General features: G+C 34.1%; 1 protein-coding gene across 1 annotated transcript in view; it reads left to right on the plus strand.

Annotated features, from left to right (window-relative positions):
* nonC (serine/threonine-protein kinase Smg1) overlaps positions 1-12791 on the plus strand; it is a 1124353-nt gene that overhangs the window by 751374 nt on the left and 360188 nt on the right. The window contains exon 55 of the mRNA XM_090398044.1: positions 5996-6114. Coding sequence (XP_090254170.1) covers positions 5996-6114 — 119 coding nt within the window. The remainder of the gene's footprint in view (positions 1-5995; positions 6115-12791) is intronic.

The raw sequence follows: 12791 nt of genomic DNA on the forward strand, positions 1-12791 counted from the left end.
AGGTCAGAAAGCTGGAATTCCAGGTTGGATAGTCTTTGGCAAGGGACACCAGATTTTACAAAAGCAAATGTTCCTCCTTTTTTTTTTGAGGAATGCATCATGCAGGATATAGTTGGAACAGTTGAGGTGGATTGTCTTTGCAGAGGATGCCAATTGGGGTTCTGTTATTTAGTGGTGTATATCACTGATGTTTGTATTGATGCCACAAATGTTGGTGAAATTGAAGTGTGTTTTTTTTTTTTTTATCAGAAGAAAAAAAAATGGGGGAGGGCATATTTTTATTTTTTCTCCAGTTTGTTGTATTTTCAATATTTTTAGATTTTTTTAATAGGATATTTTGTATCCACAGTTAAAATGCTAGTATTAGTATGATGGACTTTTATATATAGAATTTTTCATTCGGGAAACATAAACAGCATGGACATACAGCTTGCGTGAGAGACTTGTATGTAACTCATTCACAGTGTGTGTTCAGACTCCATTCTAAGTTTGATGTTGGACATTGTTCCCTGCATACCTTTAACTCGGTCTCCCTCCAGGCAGAACCTTGCAAAGTAAGCAGGATTATTCACCAGCTAATCGGGACGTTACCATCAGGCTCAATTCCATAAACTATGGTGGCCAGCCTGCAGAAAACTGTTTCACTACTGTACCCTTAAAGGGAGAAAAAACTGACTCCAAGTTGAATATTTATACCAGTGTGTTTAGCTTGCCCAGCAAAAAGGCCATCAACCACTCTGCATGTGAGAAGAGAGAGAGAGAACAAATTGGAGGCCTTACTCTGGAGACAAAATGTGGTAGTAAGCACTTCACACCCTCAACAGGCAGGGTGGTGGTGTTTCACTAGGCAATGAAAGACATCTGCCACTTAGAATTCTAGTTTGCATTTCCTCAAAAAGGCAGCAAAACTTGCCCCCACCAGAGTCTCATTTGTGGAAATGGGCCACAGGAAGGTGGCTGGGAAAGACTTTATTTTGCACAATCATCACCAACCCAATCTGCAGTTGTGCTTGAATTATATCACTAATTACATTTGTTATCTGAGCATAAAAATTGATTAGAGAGCAAAGCTTTGATTAAATTTCATTCTTAATGTAGAGATGCAAGGAGGACTAAGGAATATTTTCACCATGGCCCATACCTTCTGATTCACATATCAGGAAAATCCTAATTTAAAAATTCTTAAATACTGCATGTCAAGTAGCAAGATGCATATCTTGATGAAAGATTTTATATTGCTTGATTGTCTTATTGAGACATTTCTTATTATTTAGGATAATGTTTTAACACATCCCAAATAGTGGTGACCTTGACATTAAGGTTGAAATTTAAGTAAGTAAATTTAACTTTAATTAGTTGTTTTTACTCCACATGGTGGTTGTTTCTAAAAATTGGTTATGAAATGTTATACATTAATTCATCATGGTTAAAATCAGATACTTCTCATTAAATTTACAGATTATGTTACTCACCACTTACACTAGAAACCATCTCATTCACTCTCAGAAAAAAAATTAGCCCTTAAACAGTTTGCTATTCAGTTGCAATCAATAAATCTTTCCTTTCTTCCCTCCTGCCTATCTCTATCTATGAAATCATTTTACCAGTGTGCATGTTGCCATCATATCTATCACCTCCCTCTCTTCTATCTAAATCAAATTCTTGCATGTCTAATATGTTAATTGCTTGTCTCTGTATCCCCTCTACTGCTACTACTTTATTCTCTTGGAAACCAGTAAACCATATCACAAGCATTCTGGGTATAGTCATGTCAGTGTCTTATAAAGAGACACGTGGATTTCTTTGTTGCATGTATCAGTCTTTCTCATTACATTGCTGTTGAGTGTATGTGTGGTTTACTACCTTTGCAGCATGTCCCCTGAATTTTTAATTTTTAAATTAGGTTTTCAATTTTGCAATAAAAACTGTCTTCACAGTTTCTGTTGCAAAATTGAATATCAATATCTTCACTCCAAAATGCATATCTTTGTATTCATTAACATCAGACTAACTGAATTGCTCATTCAGATCTGCTAGCAGCCATTCTATTAGAGCACTCTGTCCAACTGTATATCATTTATTTATTTATTCATATGGAGTTTCCTTCCTTTTCTCCCCCATCCCTATTGGGGGAGTTGAGCCCCTCATGGGGGGGGGGTTAAGTATTTATGGCTGTAGATCCGTGTGTGTTCATGGGGCCGGTTTGCCTGCTTGCCAGATGAAAAACCCTAGATAAACCCTGCTGTCCACGCCCAAGACTGGCTAACTTGGCTATGGCTGAGGAAGATCCTTAAGCTCCTCACGTCGGCGACGGGAATCGAACCAAGGACACTCCTTCCCCAGACATATTGTTGCAAAGCCACTAGGCTAACCCTGTGGACTGTATATCATTAGCAAGCTGTTATCCCATTATCATTAACATACTAGAAGATGTAATGGTCTAAAGTCTGACCTGTGTAGTATACTCACTAGTCACCTTTATATAACTTTGTTTTCCTATACACTACTAACTCATACTTCATGCTCCTGTTCATTCACTCCATGGTGTACAGTACTTTTCTATATTTGATAAACTACCCAATGAAGTCTATTAATATCATGATGTATCCATTTCTCTTATACAATTTTATGATAAAGTTAACTTTATTATAAAATTATATCAAATTATATGTTATACTTTATGAAGTATTAAATTTATCGTGCATGCAGGTCAATTAATTAATATGAGGGACTTGAACAACAGAGTTGACTGGAATGAGGGAAGATTACATGATGTGAAGAAAATGAAATGTATTCACCTGCTAAGAAATGATTACTTGAAACAGCATATAATCAAGGGGACTCAGAGCTTGAGAGTGCTGTATCCAGTCATAGGATCAGAAAAAATCTATCCATAACAGAGTGACCATGTAATCTTGACTTTATAGGCTGTTACAGTTATGGAATTTTCAGTTAAGAAAGGATATATGTGTAGGCATAGTGAAGCCATGGTGCAAGAATCTGAGGAAAGCATGTCAGTAATGCATGGGATATTGGTGAATCAATGGCAGAAGCAAGCAACATATGATTACATACCCAACATATAAGTTACAATCTTTAAATACTAAAGATAAGTACTATCTTTAAACAGGAGCTGCAAAAAAGACAAAATGCTATGGAGGGTATATAAGGAGAAAGGTAAATCATCTGTGCCTTGTATAAGCAGAATCTGATAATGAGAAGAAATTAGTGAAGCAGACCAAAGAAAATTTCAAAGAGTTCTTTCACTATGTGGCAAGTGAAATGGAGATTGACTATGGAAAGATATCTTTAACAAATGCTGATAATAGGATGGTAAGAGAAGCACACAAAATGGATGAGTGACCACTTTGCAAGAGTCTGTAATCCAAATGAAGATGTTGCTGCTTCCGATGTGACATGAACTGACTTGCAAATAGCGATTGGTGGACGTACTTAGGATACTGTAGCATTTCTGTGTAAATATGGTCATTGGATTAAAGAAGACATCAGGTTAAATATATTATGAGAATATACAAAGGAAATGGCATTGTCTCTGATTAAGCTGTTTAACTTAAGTCTCAGCTCTGATTAAATTCCAAGGGAATGGATAGAGGGCAAAATAGTTCTGTTGCATAAAGGAAGCCTCAAGACTGCCAGAGTAAATTATAGACTAGTTGGTATATGGGAGTGGTGGTAAAGGTATTGGAAAAAATGATCAAAGACAGAATTCAGGAATGGGTAGATAAGAATACAATACTTTATCAGGTGAGGGGAGGAAGCATTGCTTTGTGTAGGATAAATCATACATTAGCAGTTCACTCACTTTTTATAATAGTGATACTGAGTTGAATAAAGGGAATGACTACATTATGATACTGCTGGATTTTGCAAAGGCATTTGACAGATATACAGAACTTAGTTATTACACAAATTTGGACAAATGGGAATGAATATGCAGTTGGTGATAAGGATATAAAGATGATAAGGGGGTGACTGTGGACAGATATCAAAGAGAATAGGTGAAACAGAATCTAGGAGAAAGCAGGCAATAATGTCTTGTCCAGTGTGTCATTTCCATCCAGGAGGTCGACTATTATTGATCTCTAACCTGTTATGTGCAGTAGAAAGACAACATATTGAGGCTCTAATCTCTTCCTTCTTGCAATTATATCTGTAGATGTGTGTGGAGCTGGTTTGCCTGTTTTGAGGGACGAAAAACTAAGTTTTCAAAAAAAAAAAAAAAACCACCTCTGTATGAGACCAACTAATTCACCTTTGACTGATAAATACTGATAAAAGTTTCTTATGTTGTAGACAGGATTTGAACCCAGGTCACTCCAGCCAAAGGGCTCTGTCAAAACTAACTAAGCTGCAAAGGTTCTCAGTAATAATTGGTACCATTTTATTGTGAAAAAGTGTATAGTTATGTGAGTATGTTGGTTTTTTCAACCAAAAACAAATGTAACAAAAATAACTAACACTAGATTTATAGGTCATAATAGTTATTTAATTAACCTTACTAGTTTTGCCACATGCTAGTGGCTTCTTCTGGGTTAGGAAGAACAAACAAATATACAATAAGCAGTAAATATGAATCATTACATAACTAAAAACTAAAAACTGAATCTCCAAAAAAAATTTAAAGCATTTATAATTTCATCCTACATACATTTGTATCCTAAAATTATTTTCCATTCTATCCAGTACACATAATTTTATGCTCAAAATCCCATGAACAGAAAACATAAAGAATGAAGAGGTACTGAGAAGAATAAATAAAAATTGAGAATTAATCAATATCATGAAAACAAGAAAAACTTCCTATTTAGGACATCTAATGAGAAACCATAATTATAACATTTTCCACGTAGTACTAGAAATTAAAATTGATGGAAAAAGAAAACCCTGGAAGAAGAAAAATATCATGGCTAGAAATATAAAAAACTGGACTAAACTGAACACAGAGCTCTTAATCAAAGCCACTAAAGACAAATAAGTTTGCAAAGGTTACTGAACTCCATTAGGAAATAGCACTTGAAGAAGAACATATCATTTTATGTGATATATTATGACCTGTAATGCATTGATGTCAACGGTATTCTTCTCATCTTTCAGAATACATCATTATAGTTAAAATTACAGGAAGGCCTCATTTTATAAAAAAAAAATGAGTTAGCTTGGTCATAAAGTGAATCATTCCTAAATTTATAATGTATTTAAATGAGATTGGTTCTTTCAGTACGAAAACTAATCTCTCAAGTTAATAATTTTGCAATTTTTACAAATTATGGTTATAATTATTTTACAGGACTAGATTTCTCTTCACAGGTATGTATATTTGCTAGGCATTATTTTCCAGTACAGACTGATCCCATCCACATATAAACCAAATCATTGAACAAGGACTTTGCTCTCACCATGATTACTGCTTGAGTTACAGAAATGATTTGATTCATATTGTCAATCCACAGTACTCATATTTTCCATTTTTTAAATCCTTGAATATGATGTTCTTGATACTTTTGCATTAACAATTCCTACATGTGAACACTTTATCTTATCTGCATTGCTATTATGGAAACAGTAGAAGTCGTTAACTTTAATGCTTCTCACACACATCAGAATGATGCTCACCTCATTCAGTGTGTCAAATCATTTACTTCGCTGGTAAGTGATTTGCTGCTTTTTTTTTTAGTTCTTAAAGGTGTCGAATCAGCTCTACATTTAGATGCCATTTTTAATTTATTGTTTAAATATTAATGTTAATAAAACTTCATGGTGGACCAAAATATATATTAAACAAAATACAAATGCTAATGACATTCTGTGTTTATGCTTTTTTTATTTTTCTTGTTTATATTTTTGATTTTGAAATGTTTGTTAATTTGAATCTTTGTACATGGAAGAAATGTAAAAATGAGGTCTTCCTGTACTTTAATGGTATTGTAATTATTTTTGTTATAAATCATATACTGCATTGATCTGTTTTCTTTAGCTGCAGGTGATTGCCTTGTGAACATGACTTCCTGGGGAGGAGATTGGTTTTTAGATGAAATATACAGCATGAGTAATAATATTGCACAGTATTTCCGAATCCTTCAAGATCACTCAAAAGTAAGTATCCTTTCAAGAGTTGTGTGTCTTTGATTCTCAGAACAAGTGTATCCAAAAATGGTAAAGACCTTCAATAGAAATATTCCAGTTTTGTGATCACATGTTTATTAGAGAACTGTTTTAAAAAAAAAACTAAACAAGTACTAAAAATAACCCGACAAGTTTTGTTAGTCGTAAGACTAACATCTTACGGGTAAAGAGAACTAACAGTTTAAAGCACAAATTATAAGAAATTAGGAAAAACAAGTTCATTTGTTGGTATTATGAACATCAAAAAAGTTCATTAAAAAACCGAATAACAGATCTATACAACTGTTAATGCGTGTTAGTTGGAGACAGTGCTATTTGTTGTCGCATTCTGTGGTTCATGTTCACTCTGTCAAAGGTCTGAAGTGGGTAAATTTTTAATAAACGATAACCAAACTTGATTTAAAATCAAACCTTCATTTTTGTTGCATTGCGTAAGAATTTTAATCATATTTGCTGCCTCTTTGAATTTTCTTGTGAAACAACATGTTTGTTCTATCCCAAAGTACGTCATGACCGGTAGAAGCTGTGTGATATGCTAAGTCAGATTTATGTTTTCTCTTCTTTTGTGCATCCTTTTGATGTTCCCTCATGCAGATTTCCCCTGATCTCCCAGTCTGGCCCAAGTAGCAGATGCCACAGGAACAATGATTTTTCATTGGGTGATGTGGGGGTTTCAGAGGATGAAGAGATCTTGATATTTTTTCAAGTGGCAGGAAAGTCACTTTTATATGTTGTACTCGTAGAATAATTTGGCAAATTTATCTGTTACATTCTTGATATAAGGAATGGTGACTGTGTTCTTGAAGTCTTATTTATTTAAGTTTTTTGTAGTTGCTGTGTTGAGAATTTTCTTTATTATCTTAGAATTGCTTCCTACTTCGTCCTCATTTACTGTGTATTTTGCTTGCGTGCACGTGTCTTGCTTCTAAGTTCCTGTGAAAATGGCAACGTGACGTTGCCTAAATATTGGAAGTGTATTAAAGCTATTTAGTAAGCATGTATAACCAACATCTAAGCCTTTCCATGAGAATTATCTTAGTTATATAACCATTCAGTTGTAGGATCTGTGTTAAATACTGTATTTCTTCTTTCCACTTTTCTTCTGTACTGGGGATGTTGTATGCTTGTATGCTTTATTCTTTAAGGTTTTTATTAGGCCTATTTTTTTGCTTGGGGTAGTAGTGTGAGGTAGCATGAAGAAATCTTCCTGCGTTTGTTGGTTTTCTATAGATGGAGAATGATAACCTGTTTTTTCTTTCAATTATTTCTATAATGATGTCTAAGAAAGGAAGTTTTTATTTTCTTCTAGTTCCTGAGTGAATTTTATGTTTGGATGTAAGTTATTAAGATAGAAACCTACACATGAATATAGAAACTCACTCTGAGTTTTCAACTGGTCTAAAGTTTCACAATTTGAGAAATTACGCATTAAAAAATAGAAATTTATCTCTAGCAAACCTCTACATGGAAAATTTTGAAAATAATGCTTTACAAAACTGGCACTTAAAACTAAAAATATGGCTCCATATTTTTGTGGATGATATCTTCATCATTTGGCCAGGAACAGCACTAGAACTGACTGCATTTAATGACTATCTTAATAACTTACATCCAAACATAAAATTCATTCAGGAACTAGAAGAAAATAAAAAAATTCCTTTCTTAGACATGCTTATAGAAATAAATGAAAGAAAAAACAGGTTATCATTCTCCATCTATAGAAAACCAACAAACACAGGAAGATTTCTTCATGCTATCTCACACTACCACCCCAAAAAATAGGCCTAATAAAAACCTTAAGGGATAAAGCATACAACATCCCCAGTACAGAAGAAAAGTGGAAAGAAGAAATATAATATTTAACACAGATCCTACAACTGAATGGTTATACAACTAAGATAATTAAAAAAATTCTCAACACAGCACCTACAAAAAACTTAAATAAACGAGATTTCAAGAATGCAGTCACCCTTCCTTATATCAAGAATGTAACAGATAAATTTGCCAAATTATTGTACGAGTGCAACACATAAAAGTGACTTTCCTGCAACTTGAAAAAATATCAAGGTCTCTTCATCCTCTGAAACCCTCACATCAACCAATGAAAAAACCAGGGGTTTATCATATTCATTATTCCTGTGGCATCTGCTAAGTGGGCCAAACAGGGAGATCAGGAGAAATCCTCATGAGGGAACATCAAAAGGATGCGCAAAAGAAGAGAAAACATAAATCTGACTTAGCATATCACACAGCTTCTACCGGTCATGACGTACTTTGGGATAGAACAAACATGTCCTATATTGATAAGAATTGTTTCACAAGAAAATTCAAAGAGGTAGTAAATATGATTAAAATTCCTATGCAATGCAACAAAAACTGAGGTTTGATTTTAAATCAAGTTTGGTCATCGTTTATTAAAAATTTACCCACTTCAGGCCTTAGACAGAGTGAGCGTGAACCACAGAACGTGACATGACAACAAATAGCATTATCTCCAACTAACACACGTTAACGGTTGTATAGATCTGTTATTTGGTTTTTTTATTGAACTTTTTTGATGTACATAATACCAACAAATGAAATGTGCTTTAAACTGTCCTAATAAATGTTGTCACAAAACCGGAATATTTCTATTAACTTCTTAACCACAGAAACCTACGCATGAATATGGTAAAGACCTGTTCACTTTCATTTCACTTGTTGCCAGAACTTGATGTCTGTTTTTTAGTTTATTCACATATTTTCCCTGATGATGTGAAACAAGAATTTTCACAAAATTAGTAGAATAGTCAATAAAATAGTATTTTATATATATATATATATATATTATTCCACAGAAGCCTACACAATGGTGTCCATTGCTCTCAAAGGTGAATAAATCTGCAAAAATTGAGAATCAAATAAAAATAATTCGTAACAAGTTAACATTTCTTTTAAGATGCAAAGATAATAGCGTTGTTTCCCTAAGTGTGCTCGCAGAATTTTCCAGTGTGTGGAAGTGACACTACAAAAAATGCATATGTCACACGAGGTTAGAGCTTTCACAAATTGATAGCCAGTCTTACACTCTTCATATAATCTTCCTCCCTTGCTACAAACATGGAATAGTTTAAATCAACTCTCCTATGAAAACACAGAGTACATATCTACAGTTAACAAAGAAAGAATGAAGGAAAAAAATTACTAAACCTAATCAAAGAAAAAATAGTGTCAATGACCAATTGCTACATAATATAATAAAAGAAGTCATTGACCAGTCCTGATGATATTATCTGATTCTGAATTCTGTGTCCTTTCATGAGGTTTCAACTTTGCAATATCGCTGAGTAGGATTCCAAAATTAGATACCATAGCCAGTGTAGAATAAAACCTTCAAAGAGTTCCTACAAATGTTGCAAACTTTCTTCACATCCAAACTGCCTCTGTACTTCTGCAAGCAAAACCGCCTAGTAATAAATAAGATTAGATAGATGGAACAGTTGACTCTAAAAGTATTAAACAGGAAATGAATGTTGTCATACTGAAAGATGACCAAGGCAACTCAACAGTCTTGTTGAATTCAGTAGAATACATATAAAAAATGTAATAATTGCTGAATGACATGAATGCCTATAAAAAACTGAAACACAATCCCATAAGTCATTTTCATAATAAGAGTAACAATTTGATTTAAAAAAATTAAAAAAATGCTGAACTTATCTGATGACACCAAAAACATCTTCATTCAAGACACCTCTTGGTACCTCAAGCATCTGTGGGATCCCTAAGGTGCATAAGCAAAGCTTGCCACTGAGACCTGTTGTTGACAAAAAGTTATTCTTCAACTTCATTGCTATCGAAATGGCTCGCAAGCTTGCTAAGCCCCCACATTGCCAAAACAACCTCTTATATAAAGAACATGACACATTTCATAGAATTCACCAAAGACATTACAATAGATCTTACTGATCTACTTGCAAGTTTTGACATCATCAATATGTTAACCAGTGTACCAAGAACAGAAACCATGTATTTTCTTTTGCAAATACATTTCATAAGCAAAAAGACAATTTTTCAAATTGTCTTTTTGCTTATGCCAATGTCTAATATTACTCTCTGCAATTACTACAAGATCTCTTTCCACTGGACACCATAGATCTCTTTAAACATTGTATCAATAGCACTTTCTTTAATTCCCAGAGAAATATTTTGGGCAGAAGGAAAGATTAGCAATGGGTTCTTCTCTCTAACAAATATGTTAATGGAGTGCTTTGGGGGGAGAAAAAAATCTATTCAATACCAGGGAACGTAACCTAATGTTTGGCTCATATGTCTATGATGTTTTCATTGTTTGTCTTGGCTCTATTAGCTAACTGGAAACATTCCTCACATACTTTAATGACATTCACCCTCAGATTAAATTTGCTGTTGAATTGAAGATAAACAGGTCTTTACCATTTTTGGTAAAAACTTGTAACATTAAGCATTCTTTAACATTCAGCACACTTGTTGAATTATCTGAACAGAACATACTCAATTTCTCAGTAATATAGGAAGCTAACAACAACAAGGCATTACTTACACTTGACATCCCATCACTACTTGGCACATAAGTTACATTGTCTGATTACCATCCTAACAAAGAATGATTACAATTGAACGTTAGTCAACAAAATTCTACATCAGCATCGAAGACACTCGGAAGAACATGAAAAACAAGACTTTGGAGGAACAGTGATTCTCCCCAATATACATATCAAGTCACAGATAAAATATCAAGGATACTGTCTCAACAAAATATAAAGGTTGCCTTCTTATCCCAAGAACAAGATCTCTAATCTCATGAAATCTCGAAACCCTCCCCCATCCACCTCTTAAGAAATCAGGTGTTTACACCACATAGGGCAGACAACCAGGCTGGAAGAGGTATACCAATCTGAACATATCAAAAATGTTGAGAATGAAAGGAAACACAAAACAGGACTGGCTGAATATATAACTGAAACAAAACATCTAGTATTATGGCAGCAAATAAAAATGCCCCACGTAGATTATAGTTTTTATCAAGAGTATTCGAAGAATCAGGCAAAATGATCAAATATCCTTAACAGGTGCAACAAAAAATAAGGGATGATTTTGTATCAAGTCTGGTCATCTCTAATCCAGCACGACATGTACTTAGCTGCTGGTGGTATGCAGCAGACCATGAGCCAGCAAACAATATCATAGCAAATGTCACATTCTATTGTTATTCTTGTTCAGATATTTGCATTATGTACGTTACTTGTTATAACCTGTTTTTTATAAGTATTATTTCTGGGAATATTTTCATGTTACTCCTCTAAGATAAACTATTATTTTTATGGCTAATATAGCCTACTTTCATTTAGGAATGTCCCTTTTTTTACAATGTCATTGGCTCTTTATTCAAATCTTAGGGCATTACTTGTAATCATTTATGAATTGTGTTAGGATGACTGATTTTTTAATCGAAAAAGGATGGTATGAGTTAAAATGGAGGTAGTTACCAATATGTGTGGGTTTGTGGAATATTTTGGAATATTTTCATGGCTATTTTGTTGTTTGTTCTGACTAATGTCAGGTTTAGGAAATTGATGGATTTGTCCTGTTCGATATATATGGCGAATTTTAGTCTGGTGCTGTAATTGTTAAGGGTTGCTTGTAAGGTGGTGATGTGTGTGTTGCTTCTCCAATGCATAGAATATTGTCCACGTATCAGCCATAAAAGGTGATACCTGGGGGTGGGGGGGGGATGAGTAGGAATGATTCTGTGTGCTAGGAACAATTCAGCTAAATGTCCACTGATGTTTTGTCCCATAGGAAGTCCAAAAATTTGGATATACATGTTGTTAAAGTTAAAGAAGTCTGCTGAGATTACTAGTTTGATTAGGTTCATGATATCACTGGGTGTTAATTTTGTTTGTGAATATAGTGTGTGGTCTGCTGTGAGTAGTGTGTGTATGATATCTGCGGACCTCCACATTGCGTATATTGAGGTTGTGTCCAGTGAAGTGAGGACATCTTCGTGGGATAGAGTTAGGTTTTTTATTTTTTGGAAAAGGTCGTCTGTTTTTTTATCATAGATTTTGACATTGTAAGTAATGGTTTTGAGTAGTTTGGCTACGAATTTCCATAAGGGTGATGCAGTTGCATTTTTGTAAGAGACTATTGGCCATATCGGGTAACAGTCTTTGTGGGTTTTGATTTAGCCGAACATACAAGGGGTATGTGTGGTGCACCGTGTTGTGTTTTTCATTGTGATTTTGTTTATCTTGTTCTGATTTTTGAGAGTGTGTAGAATCTTGTTAATTTGTTTTATGAGGTAGAGGGAGGGGTCATTTTGGATTTTTTGATACGTATTTTGGTCGTTTAAAATAACTGTTATTTTGTTGTGGTAATCTGTTTGGTTTATGATGACTAGTTTGTCTGCTTTTGTGATCATTCTATTTGGGTTCTTTTTTAATGTTATCAGGACTTTGTGTTGGTTGGGAGTAATGGGTTTTACTATTATTTTGCTGTATATGATATTGTTTATTTTCTGGAATATTATTTCTTTGTTTGGGTCTGTTTCTAGAACACTAGATATCGTACACACACTACTTTCATGAACAAAATTAACACCAGTGATATCATAAACTAGGCTAAAA

Source organism: Typopeltis vanoorti, chromosome 9 (assembly GCF_054136105.1).
Source record: "Typopeltis vanoorti isolate ZY-2024b chromosome 9, IOZ_Tvanoo_1.0, whole genome shotgun sequence".
Taxonomy (NCBI): domain Eukaryota; kingdom Metazoa; phylum Arthropoda; class Arachnida; order Uropygi; family Thelyphonidae; genus Typopeltis; species Typopeltis vanoorti.